This window comes from Lissotriton helveticus, chromosome 7 (assembly GCF_964261635.1).
Source record: "Lissotriton helveticus chromosome 7, aLisHel1.1, whole genome shotgun sequence".
NCBI lineage: Eukaryota > Metazoa > Chordata > Amphibia > Caudata > Salamandridae > Lissotriton > Lissotriton helveticus.
This window is the reverse complement of record NC_136068.1, coordinates 105,103,352-105,123,269: the sequence shown is the minus strand read 5'-3', so window position 1 is coordinate 105,123,269 and position 19,918 is coordinate 105,103,352. Positions and strand designations below refer to the sequence as shown.

General features: G+C 42.3%; 1 protein-coding gene across 1 annotated transcript in view; it reads left to right on the top strand.

Annotated features, from left to right (window-relative positions):
• Positions 1-19,918, top strand: part of NTSR1 (neurotensin receptor 1) — a 914,324-nt gene that overhangs the window by 684,333 nt on the left and 210,073 nt on the right. Inside the window, exon 2 of the mRNA XM_078650426.1 lies at positions 12,619-12,820. Within this exon, the coding sequence (XP_078506552.1) occupies positions 12,619-12,820 (202 nt within the window). The remainder of the gene's footprint in view (positions 1-12,618; positions 12,821-19,918) is intronic.

Genomic DNA, 19,918 nt, shown 5'->3' with positions numbered 1-19,918 from the left:
AAACTGCATGTCTGTGTAAATGCAGTGGTCCTTTCAATTGAAAATAAGTTGTTTGCAATGGCAGTGCACTATCACACCCTCTACTCCACGACATTTTACAACACTCTTCTCCCCGCTACGCTACATAACTCCACTCTATGCCACTCCATGCCACTCTATGCCACTCCACTATGTTACACTCTACACCACTCCACTCTACGCTATTCTACTCCACAATACGCTACTCTACTCTACTCTATGCCACTCCACTCTACGCTGCTTCACTCTACTCCACACTATGACACTCTAGGACACTCTAAAATACTGTACTCCACTTTATGACAGTTTAATCTACGACACGGCACTCTATGGTACAACACTCTACTTCACTCCACTCTACAACATTCAACTCTATTCCACTTCACTCTACTCAACTCCACTCTACACTACTCAACTACTCCCCACTCTATGACACTGTACTTTACAACCCTTAACGGTATTCCACTCTATACCATGCCACACTGTGGCATTCCGCTCTATGACACTCTATGACACTTCACTCTACTCAACTATACACAACTCTACACCACTCTACACCAATCTACACCGCTCCACTCTACTCCACTATGCACAACTCCACTGTACAACCTTCTTCTCCACTCGATGCCCCTCTACTCTATTCCCCCTCCACTACAACATTCCACTCCACTCTTCAACATTCAATACCACTCTAACCCACAACACTCTACAACAATCTACTCCACGTCTCGCCACTCTACGCCGCTGCACTCTATGCCTCTCCAATCTATGCGACTATATCTCACTTCATTCTACACCACTCCACTCTACACACTCTATAGCATTCCACAACATTCCACTCAACGACACTCCTCTTCTCTGCACTCTGCGACAATCCGATCTACAACATTACACGACACTCCACTCTATGACACTCCGCTCTACACCACTCCACGCCAAGTCACTCCACCCCACTCCACAATACTCTACATCGCTCCACTCCATGCCACTCTTCTCTACGCCACTAACTTTTAGGCATACTGAACAGTAGCCACGTTGGTGTACAAAATGGCTAAAAATGCATAGGCAAAAACAATAGCTCTTGCATGAGCGAGACCTTTTAGCTTTGCCAATGCTTGTTGTAACTGGCTACAGACAACCCCTAGTTATCTGTAGAGAACACTTGTGATCAAAACAGGACATGGCATTTTGGCAGAATGTTTTCTCTTTGCTATTGACTTTACATTATGGCTTTGATGATGTGGCAGAGTAGTTTATTACTGCACATTAAGGCAGTGTAGCTGCTCCAGTCCTGACACGGCATCACACTATAGGAATTCAACCCCATTAACTGTACTCACCCAGCTGTTCCTGCTGAGGGCACCTAACCCCATTTAATTCTCTGTAGAGCCGGTCACACAGTGCAAAACAGATGTGTTGGCTTTGCCAATGCTTGTTATTTAAACGTTACAGCTTCACAAAATGAGAAGTTAATAAAGGTAAAGAAAATGCAAGTGTGGGTAGGGCTAAATTTCATAACTTTGCACACCTCTTGCAACTACAAACCCAAAGTATAACCAAATATCCAGAATTATGCTGCATATGACAAACAAAAACTGCTTCTACAATTGACACCTGTCCCCCCTCAACAACCCAACACTGAACACCATATCCTGAAGATTAGGCAAACATACGTCAATTTCAATAGTAAAGGCTACTACCCTCATAAGTAATATGCATCCATCTCATTATGCATGTGCTCCAAAGAGGCCGCAAGGCATAATGTTGGTGCATTAAAATACTCAAATGAATGCATGAATAAATAATTAGCAGAAAAGCCAGAGTGGCGTATATCACTTTCTTTCTACAAAAAATGCAGTGAGCAGCACACACTGTTGTGTAATCTAAGTTTTTAAACCTAACAATTCTTGCTTTTCTCTAGTTATGGCATGCTATGCAGGGCCAGGGAACTGCCTGTCTCCCTGATGTGTGATTACCTGAAATTACCTGTATGCACTGCCAGTGTGTTTAACATACACAATTTGTATTCATTTATCCAAAAACAAATACTGACAATAGACATCACAGTTTGTTTTAAACCGCAGTAATACATTTCTTAGATTGTCACATCACCTTCAGATATTTTTGTATTCAAAAACAGACAAACTTCACATATCAACAAAACATCACATTGTGATATGACATAACATCATCTTTTTGTATTTTCCTTACTTATTTTTCATCTGTAACGTCCACCTAGGGCCTCATTGAGATGTTGGTCAGAAAGGCTCTAAACGGCATTCAGTTTGTCCGAATCGATATCAGAACCCATGTTTCCAACCGATTCAGAAATATTTCCGAACAACCGAATACGATGTTAGGTAACCATTCTGTCTTTCCTACTTGGTTCTGATCGACATTCGGAGAAACCAGGTCGGTCAGAGATGACTCGTACAGATCTAAGGACCGCATTTCTGACAGACTCAGAACAATGTTGGATTCGGAAAGCCTTTCCAACTCGGTTTCTCCGACGTGGATCGGCTGTCAGAAACTCACTTTGGGGGCCTGTAGCCCAATTGGGGCCCATCAGGGTACCCATGGGTCCCCTCTTTCCAACCATGCAAGGTGTGGCAGCCTTTTCGTCGCAGCTGTGCTGAAGAAAATGACGTGTGTGCGGTTTGCACACGCCCACTGTGACGCCTGGGGCCGTCCGACGCATTGAAGAGGTTATATGTGAAGTATGTCTGTTTTTGAATATAAAAGATATCTGAAGGTGATGTGACAACCTAAGAAAAAAAAAGTATTGTCATTTAAAACAAACTGCGATGTTTATTGTCAGTATTTTTTTGACGAGTTAATACAAATTGTGTATATTGAACACACTCGCAGTGCATAGAGGTTATTTCAGGTAAACTTTGACCTGAATTATTGCTTTGTATCACTATCTTGCCATCTCTCTGGCTCTAAGGCACCTTACTTCTATAGACTTGAACTGCAGCTGATTTCTCCTAAATGCTCAATGAAGGTTCTAGACCTGGACCGCAGGACTATGGCAGAAGCCTTCTCCCCAGCCTCCACACACACAGAAGAAGTGCTAACTTACAAGATCTGCTTACCCTATAAGATCAAGTCCGGGGGCACACAGTGTATAACAGGTCCCTTAGAACCACATTCTGTTGCTAGCAACATCTCACTCACCACGCACAGCAACTCCCGCTTCACCTCTGCTTGGTAAACTTCTGCAGGATTAAGAAACCACCATTTGCTAACTAGTGAGTCAGATCTTGTCTTTCCTGTTAAATGTGCACCAGAGTACCCCCACTCGTCACCTAACATCTGCTTCTAGCCTAAGAACCCATAAAAGGGCCCTAGAAGTCTAGACACATCCTGTAACTGAAGGGTCCCTGCCTCACGACCACATCACCACGGATCTAAGTAGGTTGGATGGGAGATGACTTACAATGAGCTCTGTGGCTGCATGGTCCCAACACTTCTGAAAAGGACACCTCTGACCTTAATGTCAAGATTGCACATGACATAAGTAGACGCCTATTGACTTTCTTTCATCCACCTGTTGTCCCTCTTCCTAACCCTCTCTTTTTGCACCTTTATAAACCACCACTACCACCACCCATGCTTCCTATCTTCCACTGCATTCTATTTGCATCTGAGTGGCAAGGGAAAACCATATGTGCAATCTACACAAAGTAGCAGGACTCTAAGAGACCTGTCTTCTTTCTCTTCCATCCAGCAGTGCCCTCATCACCATCGAGATATGGCACACTAAGGGCAATGTCAGGGATACCAAAGGGCAAGCTAGATGTAGGAGCTGCTACCCCGAATGTCCCTATGAACATCAGCGCTCATGCCATCCTCCTTCTCCACCCCATTTTTGCGGATGTATGATGATACAACGCGATCATTTAGATCGCGGTACATTACATCACTGTTTTTACAACGCAAGTCGTTTACAATGACTTGCGCTGGATGGCGTTGGACTTAGGAATAATGTGATTTACTATTCCAACTCCAGTCTACGAATAGTAGGGAAGGTGTTGGAATAGTAAATTACACTATTCCTTAGTCTAGAGCACCCTCCAGTTCAAGTCGTTGTAACAACTTACTTTTTAAAAACAGCGATGTAAATGTATTGCAGCGTTTTGCCCGCGTTGTAAAGGTCGTTTTCCCATTTTTGCATGTGACCACTCAGTTTCTGCTTCCTTCTTTCTCTTGCCTCATACCTGAACACTGTTAACTTTCACCAGGTTCCATCAGGTTAAACCTGCTTTAATGTTTTTGCAATTGTTAAACAATACATGGAATATTTTTAATATTGCTAGTTATCTTGTAGCAGCCATAAGATTTAAGAAACTAAGTGGCCTGAGCGTAAGCGAACCATGAATTTTATTGTACGTTTCCGCACTTGTATATACATGAAATTTGTTAAACAATCATATAAGGACTCTCTATGTTTATCTCACTGTTTTATATTGTATTTATTGAATGTGATTTATATGTGTACTTTTATGATTTTAATTAAACAAATAAAGTGATTTGACTAAACTTTCACCAGCTATAAGCTCCCCTCCTCTGTCCTACCCCCTCCATGTCACACTCACTCACCTTGGCCAGAGTTGTACCTTAACACTGGATGTAAGTGCTCCACCAGTCAATCTGATGTGACACCTGCGGATCAACTGCAGAAACATGTTTTACCCCTGTACACCTATGAAGCTAGGATGCAAATAAGGAAAGGCACAGGAGAAACTAAAGCTCAATCCACAAAAAAAGGAATACACAAAAAAAGATATCTCTTTCTCGCCCCTGAACACAGCAGCAAGACTCTTTCTGTCTCTCTTTAAGAATTCTGATCTCTAGAATCTGACACTAATATTGTCACCACTCCTAAATCCCTACGTATTACCCCTTATTACAGACTTCACATAGATTCTCATATCAAAGCCATGGCCAAGAGTGCATGGTATCAACTTAAATTGATTTGATGAATAGACATTTTCTTCTCAAAGTTGACCTAAAATTGTTTGTCATGGTTTTGGTTATTTTTAAAATTGACACTGGCGGTGCTCTGGTCGCCGGTCTTCCCAAAACATGCTTTGCCACCCTCAAAGCTGCTCTCCATTCTGTTGCCCTGCATACTTTACATACCAAGAAGAGGAAACATTATCATCTCAGAAACATATGCAATTTCTGTCCAGATATGATCTGATGAGCTCAGTTCAAGTCAACTGAACATTGAGAGCTGAACATAGAAATGCCCTATTCACCAGCCTCCCTGAGACCTGACTACTTCCAATAAAAGTGATTTTCACTCTGCTATTCTCATACCCTGAAGATAATAACTGAACCACATCTTCCTAGTCCTAACTTCATTAGAATTCCAAAAGCTGAACAGTATGTAAAAGCTTCTGATCAGTGCTTAATTTGAGCCAGTGGTTTCCGGTGCTCAGCACCAGCACTTAATTGTCAACACTGGCACTTATGAAAGTCTGCCACATGGTGTCACTGTGTATCAAATTTAGAGGTGAACACAACAACAGATCTTTAAAACTTCAACGTACATTAAAAATGACATATCATCCCCCCCAAGCCATTCTTATAACTTTGGGGGCGCAGCATAGTCAGAATTTTCACATTTGTAGAAGTGATGTATTTGTACTGTCATTGGCAGTGCGGGCAGGGGCAATGGGTAGCGCAGTTGCAGTGGTCTCCTGGCGAGGGCCCTGGAACTTACTTTTTTTTACAAATTAAGCACTGATTGTGGCTAATAGTAGGACAGCTGGTGCAGTGCCACTGGGGTCCACGGTTGTCAGGGACCCAGTGGAACCCAGATATGTCTATCTTCTGCTGACAAACTATGACTGGTGGGGTGACATTTTCTTTGCTTGCATGCTGGTCCATGACACCCTTGGTTCGTCACTCCCTCTGATGTCTGGTGAAAGTGATAACCAGGTACTTACTGTACAGTACTTACCCAGACACTAAGGGCCAGATGTAGGTCAGCAAATACCGGTCGGTAATGGCCGATTTCAGCCGTTACCGACAGGTATTTGCAAATGGAGATGTAGGGGGCATTTTATGTACAGAATCGGTATATTTACAGATTTGGTAAATTTACAGAATCGGTAAAATACCGAATCTGTAAATATACCGATTCTGCAAATCAATATGTAGGTGGCACTTCAAAGAGTGCCACAGGCCCTTTAGGAGTCGGTATTTACTACCCAATCCTATTGAGTGGTAAAATATCGAATTCCAGTGTACATGCACATCTGTGCATGTACACCTATGCCATGTGACACACAGACATGCCCTTAGGGCATGTATATGTGCCACATGGCACACAAGCCTGCAATTGGGGTGCTACAGGGTATCAAAGTGACACCCCGTTCCCCCTGCCAGGATTTGGTATTTACCGATTCGGTATTTCCCATTGATTCCTAAGGGCTTCAAGGCCCATAGGAATCAATGGGAAAAATCGATTCGGTATTTACCGAATCGGTAAATACCGAATCTTACAGAATCGGTAATTGTAAAAGAAAAATTACCTACATCTGCCTACTTCCAATTTACCTACCCTTAAATAACGAATGGGTATGATTCGGTATTTAAGAGTAGGTAAATCGGAATTACCTACATCTGGCCCCTAAATAACTAATATATCCCAAAGCTTGCAGACATATTATTTTATAAGAACCATCCCCTCCAGTGTAAAAACGTGTCGAAGCCCCGCCCCTCGCTCTGACCATTCAATAGACACCAGAATAAAAAAAAGCCTGATTGGCACAAAAGTAGCCAGACAAAGTAAACTGATGACGCACAGCAGGCAAAAAGGAAAGAAAAAACAGATGGCTCCATCTTTTCTTAGCTAATAAAGCAAAACGACAAACTAATCGAAAAGCGGCGAACTGCGCATAAGATTATTCCAGGATGTATTAAATTGTTCTTTTCTTGAGAATTACAGATACATGTGCTGAAACTCCCAAAGGGCTGTTCAATTTTCTTGTCGAAACTTAGAGGATAAGGCAGTGCATTCATGCAAAAAGAGATATCTGCTCGAGGCTGGGAACGGTCGAATGCACTAACAGAAAACATAATTTCCTAGTCGTAATTTATGGATACATTTAGACAACTTCTGAAATGTCCCCTTTCTTCAGACAGTTTATTGTATTTCAGAAACTCTTAAGTCAGTTTCTAACTCTGTAGACAGGTGACCAAACCAGACAAAATGCAGGCCCAGAGCTTTCAGAAATGTTACCAGCCATCAATACATGGCTTAATTTGTGCCAGTCCTTGCTGGCACTTATTTTGGTGGCTTAGGACTTATTATTCATCATCAGTTTTTGACCAAGAGCAAGCAAGAGAAAGGCAGAAACGGGAACAAGCATTGACAAAGCCAATAGTTCTCACCTATGCAACAGTAATTGGCTTTGCCACTGTGTTTCAGCCTTGTTCTACACCAGCATGGCGGCTCTTCAGCATGGCTAAAAGTTAGTGACGTAGAGGAGAGAGGTGTGGAGTGGTTTGGTGTGGGTATAGAATGGAGTGGCATAGAGTGGAGTGGAATATTTACATTTTGTTTTGTTCAAGACAAATGCATTTCCTTTCACAGCAAGATTGTCACAAAAAAACCCTCTATGAAGTCAGAGAAAGAAAAGTAAACACCAAGCTCCCTTGGGAAACAGTATTTGACCTCTGGCTTTGAATCTTTGAATGCAGAGCAAACGTGACAAGATTAAGAACAAGAGTTAGAGGCTTGTTTACAGAAGGCCAGAAATGTGGGCGAATAAAATAAATAGGCTATGCTCCACGAAGGGATTTACTCAAGCTGGACAGCCTCAAACAAATAAAGCCAGAAAATAGAAAGCAAGTAACTATGAATTACAAAACACAAAGCCAAAGGTAAGCAAAGGGAGGAGCGCGTACCCAGAGAAGCTTTCCGACTGTCCCCAAAACGTTTTTACCAAACCAGATAGCTGCGCTGTTTGGTAGGTTTCAACCTAAAAAGGGGGGAAAAAAGGAAGGAAATTAGGAATGCTGTGAGAAATTGAGTCAGAGGGGTGAAAAAAACCTACTAGAGTGACATAAAGACACAGGAAGTGTAGGTGGTGGAAGAAAGTGGCATTATGTGGAATCAAGATCTGGCAGCCTTGGTATTGATCAACCCCAGTATTTGGCAATGCTGGCATCACGCTCCAGGGATAAACTTTGGGCCCATGCACTTTGGGCCAGATTTACAATTACTGGCGCATCCCTGCATATGCGGCGCACCATGGGGCAAAAACAGCACAGATGCGTCACGCATCTATGCCGTAAAAGCGGCGCTTTGCTGGTGTTGTGTCACAAGCGCGACGCAGCTTCAGCAATGATCAGGGGGGACCTATGTGCACAATGCTGCATCAATCCTTACGCTTGCCTCAAGCAGGCGCAGGGTTTTGACGCAGCTTGGGCCCAAAAGTGACTGAGTGAAATCTTGTAGATTTCACTCAGCCACTGTTGGGAGGCGTTCCTGCGCCGGAACGCCTCCCCCTGCGATGGCGCAGGGCTTTACAATGTGACGCATCTGGGAGATGCGTCATGTTGTAAATAAACCGCACCATGGCGAATCTTTTGCAACGCTGCTGCGTCACAAAAGTGACGCAACTGCGGCGTAAAAGCAGCGCAAGGGGCTTGTAAATCTGCCCCTTAATTTTTGGGACTGACGTTAACCAAGACCTTTTGATGTTATTAAAATTATACAGATAATGTACTTGTTGTTCTTTCAGCTAGCCTTCCTCAACCAATGATCTTTTGCTATGTTATTCACACCTTCATTTCACCCATTAGAGTACACACCATGGAGCAATGCGCCAGCCCACCTCAGCCATTGGTTAACTTCACTGTGAATGGTGGCATTCTGCTTGTTCACAAAAAAGCACACCCACACAAAGTAATTCCCTTCAGTTCCAGAGACTACTGTTGCAAAATGTGCTTGGTGAGGACAAAACTATTTTTACTGTTAGCTGAGGTTTATTTTTAATATTGTTGAAGGTTGGAAGCTTCTCAAAAATAAAGTTCACCAATGCAATGACAAAACAAGTGTTGAAAAACCAAAGGCTGTTTATACTGGCTAAGCACTGCATGCCACACATGAATTTGTACATGATTATTCTTTGGGGAGGATGAATTGGTCTTGATTGTGTTGTTGCTCTGTCTGTGAATGACGAAAGCTTGCTCTGCTGTTTCTGGTGTTGGTGCTGAGGTTTGTCTGATCATTTCTACAGATTTATTTTATAACCTTAAAAGTGAAAATGCAAAGGAAAATTGTGGATTAATAGTGTGCTTCTCTTGCATTTGACCTTCCAAAGATTCAGCTGCAGGAGTGGCTCGTGTCAGAAAAAGAGGCGGGCGGGAGCGCAGCTCTGGGGCAATGGGTGACCATTGAGACAAATGGAAAAAAAAGAAAAGAAGAACTTACTTGGCCCTCCATGATTACCTTGCACTCTTCTGCTGACCTCTCCATTCCACTGCCCGGCAGGCATAGGCTCCCTGCCTGCCCTGTGGCCAATCCTGAAGCTGCTCTCATCATGAGAGATGCTTCAGGACTGGCCTGAGCACTGATAATTGGTGCTCCATAACAGGCTGGGAGTCTGTACCTGCTCTCTCCAACCCCAGCAATATAGCTGGGGATGGAGAAAGCGTCACTGCACATGTGGGTTTGGCCGGCTTGAGACAGCCGGCAAAACCCACATGCGCAGTGAAGGCAGTGCCCAGCACTCGCCACCCAGCCTGTCACCATCCTGGCCTAACCCCCAAGCCTCGGCACAAGGAAAAATAAAATGATAATAAAACGGGGTTATAAACCCATTTTATTATCGTTTAATTATTTACACTTTTAAAAGTGCTGGTAGAGGGGAGACGCTCCTCCGCCATAGCAGGGGCAGGGCCGGCTCTAGGCTCACGGAGGCCCTGAGCAGGGAGTGTAGGTAGGGGGCCCAAGGCCGCCAAATCCCTGATAGGGGCCGCCACGCAAATATGTATCTAAGGATAATATATTGGTGTGGCAGCCCCTGGGGTTTGGCGGCCCTGTGCAGGTGCACAGCTTGCACATGCCTTAGGCCGGCCCTGGCAGGGGACCCGCCCCTGTCAGCCTGGTAAAATAACTCCCTCTGTTGCCCCTTGGTTTCAAGAGGTGGGTCCCATCCTTTCTCAAGAAAGTATATAATTAGCATTACTTCATCAGTAAAGTAGGTACTGGCTGACTGCCACCATCACTTTGTGGTTGATGGAGAAAAGGTTTGTATAATCCACCCATAGGGGCAGATGGGGATGCGATCTACAGGTTCCAGGAGCATAGTTTCAGGGGAGGTGTATAGGGCGTTACACCCCCCTAACAAATGTATTCAGTGGTAAGTAGTTAGGAACAGGTGCTTTCAGTCGGGTATGGTGAGGTGTCCGTGTGATTCACTTAGGATTTTATATGCACACACAGACTAACACACAAACCCACACACATACACTCTCTCTCCTCTCTGTTTTGAAGTTCTTAAAAAATGGTGGGATTTTCCCCAAAATATTTTGTATTAAGTACCGCTAACAATCCTCACTGATCTGCCTTTCCACTGCCCCTTAAATATCCTCTGATGTACTGCTCCTCAGATAATGTATGTTAACAAGATATGCCAGCATGATTGTTGGGAAATCTGAAGCTCCTACCCCCAATTTTACTGACCAAGCTATGCCCCTGACAGGTTCAGGAAAAGATGGCCCACCTTTGGCAATGTAGAATAAGAGAACAGGGGCCAGGAACAGCCAGATGTAGCAGCTGCTGCTTCTGGTTTACATTCAGTGCCCCTGGCACAGCCCTTGCTATACCAGGTCTTAGGGGCCATTAACGCAGTGAGAGAAACTGGACACTAAGAGGCATTTTAACTTTTGATAGTTCTCACTTCTCCATAGCCTTTCAGAAGCAGATAAGGGGCTACTGATCGGCAATGTGTGAGACAAGGAATAAATGATCTGATGCAATGGGAGTTCAAAGGATGTGTGAATCCACTGCCACTATTTTTAATATTTATTTGGGTGATGCGATAGAGTGGGTTGCCTTCAGGGCCGGCTTTAGGGCAGTGTGAATGGTGTGGTAGCACTAGGCGCAAACCTGTGGAGGAGGCGCTGACCTCAAGGGGGGACGCTGCATTTAGCAATAACTTACGATTGAAGAGATGAGGGGCACTTTTCCCGATGGTAGTGAGAGAATCTGAGGAGGTGGTCTAAGGGTGAAGGGGTGCCAAAAATTATTGTCGCACCGGCTCCACCCGCTCTGAAGCCGGCCCTGGTTGCCTTATTAATGCAATGACACTGACTCTTATCTGGTTTCTACAAGACATATTTCCACAATTCCCCATCTTCCCATGCAAAGACTGTGGCTTGCTGCCTTCAGAGTACCACTGCCATTTTTGCTGGTTTTCACAGATTTTTTTCTGCAATTTTCACCATACTCAAGTTAGCCTGGAAATAAAAAGTGAATCATGTTGCAGTGCTATTCTATACTTCCACAACCCTGATGATGACCATCGGACAGACGCTGCAGGGTCAAAACATCGATAAGACCCCAACAGACTGGACGTCTTGACTTTGTCTCTATTAGCTAAAAGAAATGTGGGCCTTGCTTCCAATATCATACAATTATACTGGGAATATGTTCTTTACAACTTAGTTTGTTCCATTGTTAACACTGTTTGTGTGAAACAACTGTGACAATAATTTTGAACACCTTCAAAATAGAGCTGTGATTAACTGCACCTTCAGTACCAGATGTTGCTTCGTATGCACCCTAGTTTTATTATCTGTGTAGAAATATTGAGTTTTCCAAATAAGATACTTTTCTGGTGTGGTTTTGATTTAATTATTCATGCTCAGCAGTTGAGCTCGAACAGTCGCTAAACTCTTAGGGACCATTGCTGTGCACAGACATTATTATAAAAACGGGAAACAACCTTTACAACGCAGTCATTACATCGCAGCATCCTTTACATCGCATGCCATTACAATGCAGCCATTACATTGCATGTCACTACAATGCATGTCATTACAATGCATGTCACTACAAGGCAGGCGTTACATTGCAAGTCATTACAACGCATACCATTACAACGTATAGTTCCCTTACACTATCCGACACTAACCCTACTGTTGCACTCACTGGAGTTAGAATATAAATTTTTACCCCTACACTATCCAACACTTACCCTACTGTTGCACTCACTGGAGTTAGAATATTAATTTTTACCCCTACACTATCCAACACTAACCCTACTGTTGCACTCACTGGAGCTAGAATAGTAATTACTACCCCTATAATATCCAACACTTACCTTAAATGCAATGTAATGGTATGCATTGTAATGGTATGCGTTGTAAAGGTATAATGCAATGTAGTGGGATGCGTTGTAAAGGTAATTTCTGAAAATGCGATGTAATGGCATGCTATGTAAAAGAATGCGTTGTTAAGGATGTTGCGATGTAAAAACTGCATTGTAGAGGCATGCATTGTAAATGTATGTGTTGTAACATCATTCATTCTTATCAAGCGTCACAACTGACCCGGCCTTTCCTTCTCCACAGATAAACGCCTTCCTCTCCTTTGTGTTCCCCATGGTCGTCATTTCCGTCCTGAACACCATCATCGCAAACCAGCTAATCGTCATGTTCAAGCAGGCGCATCAGGAGAGCCAGGTGTGCACCATTGGTGGTCAGCAGACCGTTCTCAGCATGTCCGTGGAGCCCAGCCGTGTGCAGTCCCTCAAGCATGGCGTCCACGTCCTACGTATGTGTGCACTTTCTTATACTTTATAACATTGTTTAATTTGTAAAAAATTAAGTGTCATGGCCCTCTTCGCAAGGCCACTGTAGCCCGAACCACGCATACCCTTCCAGCGGCAGTACCAACATAACACAAAATCATCACACTCCTGCAAGTGTGACAATTCAGACTATCTAAGGCCACACAAAGCTATATTAATGGCATGAGAGGCTGGTATTATTAATTTCCAATGTATATGGACTTAATAAACATGTTTGTTGTGCTCATCTCAAAATTAATCAGACAGCGCCACCATGCTGATGGACTGACACTAGACCCGGTGCTGACAATTAAGTGCCGGTGCAGAGCACCGGAAACCAACCGAACAATTTAAGCACTGCTTCATAAGCAAGGTGGAGAGGGCAGGTGGCACTCATTCACGCTGTGCCACAAATCTGAGGCCGCCATGTTTTCGAGCCCTCTGTATCTTACATTTCTATGGCTCTAACCCGGATCATGGGGCCTCATTTATGAGGCCTTGCGTCAGTTTTGCGCTTCCGATGCGTCACTTTTTGTGACGCATCAGCGGCGTAAAACATGCCTCCTGTTGCGCACCAGTTACAAAGTGACGCATCTAAGCAGATGCGTCACTTTGTAAACCCCTGCACTACATTATAGCTGCGTCAGGTATAATGTATGCAGAGGGGGCGTTCCCCCGCAAAAAGCCTCGTAATAGTGACGCAGTGAAATCTATGAGATTTCACTGCATCACTTTTAGGACGCTGTTGCGTCAAAATCTTGCACCTGCCTCACAGCATGCTTAAGACTGACGCAAGCCCTTTCACATGGGGCTTTCCCCATGTTAAAGGATGCATTGCTGGAGTTGCGTCACTTTTGTGACACACTCCAACAATGCGTGACTTTTGCGCTTACAGATACGTCAGAAATACTGACGTATCTGTAACTCCTTGCGACATGATGCATCATACTGTAAATATGACGCATCAATCATGTCCCAAGGAGTGCGCACTGAGAAGTGACGCATCGCTGCTTTCACGCAGCGATGCGTCATTTCTCATAAATGAGGCCCATGTTATGTAATGTCCATGAACTGGTGCACTGAAATATTCGCATGTAACACAAATGCTTCTTACATCTTCCCAATACATATAACTTTTTTTTTAATCCATGTCACTTGGCTGAGTGCTCTGAAGACATGCCAGTAACACTACTTTTGTATTTTATTTTTGTATTCACTGGTATCCTGCCAACAGTCTGTGATTGGTAACCTTACATCACACACTATTACAAAAGTTTGATACAGCTTTATTTAATGCTAATATCCAACCCAATATTTTTTGAAGCACCATGCTCGCCAGAGAGCTGCGTCACAATCGGTGTAGATGTATACGCCTCTTTCCATCTCACTTTAACGCTGTGCAATTTTCTGGTGTTTGGCCATTGTTCCAAAGATCTATGTCACAATCCCGAATGGAAATTTAAGAAATGATGGACCTCATTTGATTGAGTTTAGTTTATTGCGGTGATTTGAAACACACAACATTAAAATTATGCTTGCAATCAATTAACAAATGCAATTTATAAAATGTAAATTCAGACCAAACAGTAAAGCTTGCAAAACAATAAAGCATAGCACTCAAATATGTAACAGTAAAGCATAGCACTCAAATATGGCACTATAACTTATTGTTTGGTTTGTTTATATTTTCTCAGAACTGGGTTAACAAATATTTCATACCCATACCATTTATATTTGCATATTAGTTCATGAAAAATCATTGTACTAAAAGGTTCTCATTACAAGCTGGGCTTCGTAAATACCATTATCACACAACTCATAATTTTGATCCCCATGCACTCTCTTGTTTTGTACATGGACCGGAATTTAGCCCTTAACTTGGAATGAGGGACACATTTGGCTTCTTGTAAGGCAAGTGCCTCATTGCAAAGTATGGACCTGAATGTATAATTTGTATCCCATAATAGATATATGGCTATAATAAAAAGATAGTGGGTCACTATAAAGAACTGCACAGCCCTCCCCACCCAAATCTTCATTGACAGGGGGATACTCACCTGGATAATGAAAACTGATGAACAATCAAAAAAGGCTACCCAATGCCGATCAACCTACCGCCCGCAAGTAAAATATGGCACATACCACTCAAAAATATCTTTACTTCCTATATCAGGCTCACTATAGTTTCACATTAGCCTACTAAAACCTTTATATAACCAGACATTTAAACCACAGAGAGACTATCATTAGACAAAAACATTGTGGCCTGAATATCAACTACAAAAATGTTGTGAAGGTAAGAATGTACAGATGAGTAGCAACTTGCTATACTTGCCTCCATGTATATGCACCTTGATGATATACTTACCTTTGAAAGAAAGGACTTAGATGTGGAACTAGGAGTAGCAAATATGTACTTACCATATTACCTTCACAATGCTTTTGTAGTTGTACTTAGGCTGTGATATTTTTGTACGACAATGTAGTTCTCCTAATATTCTGGCATACAACCCATTTAAAAAATATCAACTGACCAAACTCAATCAAACAACCTTCACAATTCATCGATGAAAACCCTTAACCGTATGAAAAGAGCACACAGGTCAAGAAAGTGACTCTGTCTTACTATTTGTCAAAATATTAGCAATAAAAGTTACAATAAATACTATAACATGCCATGGATCAAGGGACTACAGGAGGAGTTTATAGGTCTTAGAAAACAAAGATGTTGCTGTTTCTTTTGTGATTTGATAGCTGATAATGCATTTATATAGTACACATGTTAATTGGTTCTAAAGTGCCAGGTTCCACGTGAGTTCTTATAATCTAATGCCTAATCATAACTGCTTTGACTGAACTCACTCCTTTAGCTTTTAGAACTAGTACAGCCAGGACTTCCAAAACCAGACAAAGTCATAACACAGAAGAATATGTCATGTTTTCCACATCAACCTGTCCCCACACATGACAAGACATTCATCCGGTGGTTGCTTGTTCCATGCTCCCACCTTGACTTCTAGTTGAACATAACCCAATCATCCCGGAGTATATATGACAGTGTGCTCAAAGATAGGGCTCAAAGGCCCAAGAGTGCTTTTCCAAACAGGAAGTCCAGGGTGCCTTGTTTTATTTATTTTTATTTTATTTTTAGAGTTTTCTATAACACGAAGGGTATCCGAGAGATTTACACTGAGAGCACAATACGAATAAAACAATTAGAAAAGCATTGGTTCCTATACATGTCTGCGGGCTAGGGCTTGGTTCTCAGCTGGAACAACCACACAACAATTTGTTGGGCATGCCGCAGAAGAATTAGCTCAAGAGCTACAAAGTCCTTCTTAAAATGTGCTACCCTTAACACTGACCAAATCTCTAATGTTAGCACCTAAGTGAAGGTTGCTTTATATACATCAGCGAGAGGTTAAGCTGAAGGCAGCTCTGAGTACAAGGGGACTGACTCTACCTTGTTCCTCAGATGAATATATCCATGTTTCTACCAGCACTGGGACCATATGGGTGCCTTCCACTTATAGAAATAAACTAAACAAGTCCAGAGTACTAACTCTAAGTTTATTCTGCGTTTGGAAACTGGTGATGACAAGGTCAAGGAGAAGCACAAAAACACTGAAACTGAGCTAAGAATCTGATGAAATAAACTAAAAACTACTAGATCATATTTGCTTACAGGTCTCCCTGCTGCTTAATAATAGTTTAAGCCCATAGCAGGTCTGAAACTTGATTTAACTTCGTTCATCACAGCTGTCATGGTTATTGTGAGCTGCACTGACTTATGTTTCTGGTTTTGTGTAGCATGAACAAGACAAGCTGTCTATCACAGAGCTTTCCATAAAAAAAAGAGTTGCTTTCTGTAAGCACACACAGCAACGTACATAAAACAATTCCTCACGTTTCGGATAAGAACAGCTGCCAACTACAAAAGAGTAGTTTCCACAAGAACATTTCACACGATGTTAGAAGAGCAGGTTCATGTTTGCATTTTGCGTAAGACTGTTTTACCACAACATAAACAAGGTTGGATCAGATCCAAATAGCACAATATATTATTGTAATGGAGGAGCTATCCTCATAACCAAGGATAGCCCACAAAATGCTCTCTGGGTTCCTTGTGGATTATGCATGGATGAGCAGAATGATTATTTATGTTAGCGGTCTAGTCTTTTTTCATAGTAAGATGGCTGCATCCACAGACTCACAAGGCTGTTGCCATGTGCAAACTGCAGACGTTCGCCATTTATGACAGATTTGTAGCCTATCACATTTAGATAAATGTCGTTATCTTAATAATCTTGCATGGATTCGGCCCTCCAGGGCCGACTTTGGAGAACCCTGATTTATGCAATGTGGATCCTGGTTCCCTTCAAACATCCCTGACCCTCCCCTAACCCAACATACACTTTTTTATCCATTAAGTCTTGTTTTTGTGCGATGGGCAACTGGATCTATAATTCTACAAATGACTCCACTGGCAACCTCCCAGGAGATATATCATGAAATATTGTGAATACTAGCCTAAGACTCTGTTGAAAAATAGTTTTAATTTGTGTGTCACAAAAAAGATCTAATGTCACAGGCTGCCTGTAATAATAGAAACATTTAGGAGGTTTTCGTTAGACATTGAAGTCACTTTTTTATAATAATGTTACTACTTCACTGCACAAGCAAAATAAAATACCAAAAAGAATTCACCTAAATATTCTTCATAAAACGTAAGGCTTGTAACTTCAAAGGACGCTTTGATAATAAGTGAAGAAATGGAGAATTTAACTTACATTTCTTCATTTAATGAACAGTGTTTCCTGATCTTGATGAACTATATTGTAAGCCTCACTTGCGACTAAAAAGGATCTAAGTGAAAAGAGGTGGCTTTGTTCTTTGGACTGAATGGCAGCCGCCTGGGAGAAAATCTTAATTGTTGCCTGATAGACTGGCTTCTGACCACTTGTGGATTATGTCTTTTGTGCAAGCTTAGCCAAAGCTGTCTTGATGTTCATTCCAAAGGTTGTTCTGGGACAGCAATGCCCTTTCAGCTTATTATCATTTTAAGTTTCCAGCAGAAATAAAAATCTGTAATAAGGTATCCTTCTGATTCCTGGATGCCAAATACCCAATTCTATATCTCATTGGGTACTGAAGAATCCCATTGATATCAATTGTGACTGTGAAAACTATGGACGTTCTTAAGTATGGTTTATGTATGATATGGACAACATATAAAATGGCGGGAAATAACAAATTGTTTTGGAAAATGTGCAGAGCAGTTCTGTGCTTCCGGACAAAAAACTAAAACAGTCAAGGGAGGTCCTAGGATATGTGGGGCCCGGGCAGAATAGGAACATGTGAGGCCCCTAGGCTGAGACGACTTGGGATCGGATAGGGCCTGTGAAGGAAGTTTTTTCTATTTTTTATAATTAAAATTAAACCAATCCCCGCGACCCCCACACCCGCGACTCATGCTGGCCGCGACTGGGTTTTGTCAATGGGTATTAGCTGTGTAAGCTAAATGTGTAACAACAATAAATGATTTTCCTTTCACCTTGTTGTTTTGACCAATAAGTAGCTCCTTCACACACATTTGCATAGAATCACAACTGTAATGCAGGTCCATTGCTCTTTGTGCTCTGCAGAGAGGACATATTTTGCATGATAATATCATCTGAACACCTTTTTGACCCACAGACATGCACAGTGTGAAAGTTGTACTGCCTGAATCCTCAACTCCAAAGTGCTCATTTGTAGCCTGTTATAAACACATGGAGGCGACTCAGTACAAAGGGTGCATCATCCAAGAGTAATATGCTATGAAATGAAATACAGAAACACACATGCTGGAAATAGCTAGCACTCTTGGGGAATGCAAGATTAAGTAAAGCATGTGAAATATAAACAGGAACAAAATCACTGCAATGGATTACCCTAACGTCAGGACCACTGGAATTATGCGGCAGGAGAGGGCAAAATTATGTGGCAGGGTGAGTAAATTATGTGGCAAGAAAAGGCAAATTATGCTGCATAATCGGGCACATTTTGAAATAGTATTACTTAATTTTTTTGCCATTTTTAAACTTGGTAACACCCTATTGGGCACTGGCTGCACCCCGTTAGTACCAATGTAACACTATTCCAGCTTTTCAAAGGGCCTTCCCACATGCAGCAAGATTTGTCACTGCATTTTTAGTAACTTTTGAAGCATTTGAGATAGAAAGCATTTTGTTGTTAAAATCTGTAGATTATGCAGCAGATGATCGATTATGTGGCAGATGCGTCAAATGCATAATTCTGCAGACGTTGCCGCTGCAGCACAATCACATAATTCCAGTTGCCCTGCCAAACATGCAGCATCAGACTGGGACAGAAAATAGGCCCAGTACCAAAATAAAAGGGGGCCACATTAGTGAGTTAGTTAGCTAGAAAAGTGTCCCATGTTTGCGTACGTTTTTTGTAAGGTAGGAAAGACTGCACTGATTTGAGTTTGGTGCAGGCATTGTTTGCTTTAATATCATAAAAATCAATAGTAAAAAAATGGCTCACCTGACCATGAAGCAGGTCAACAACTAGCCCAAAAAACGGCCTACATACACTTGACATAAGGGCTTTAAGTGGGATGAAAACTGGGGGTGTCTTTCAAAGAGGCATTGCAGATGTAACTAAGGGTGTGGCTTAAAACATATATGCTATATAAATCTGTGCTTAGCATAGTGTGCCACCCGACTGGTATTTTGATGTCTCTGTCATTGCCTCCAGATAAATATTGCAACAAGTAAAATTACACCTACAACAAGCCAGGACTATTGCCTTTGTTAGTGGTTATTCGTTGCATAAGATGAATAGGCAATGTCTACGGCTTCCTTGTATATAATATTGGAAATGCTGCACTTCTGACATGATCAGACTGTGAAAGCACTATAACAAGTCTCTTTGAAGTTTCATTGAAGGTAGCGAAGGGTGCCACTGCTGCAGAGTTGAGATTTGTTTTTTCACTCTGAGGGTGAGGGTAAACATGGATAGCGGGACCGTCTCATCGCCTGCTTTTCAGAACTTACATTCATTGTGCAGATACTGGG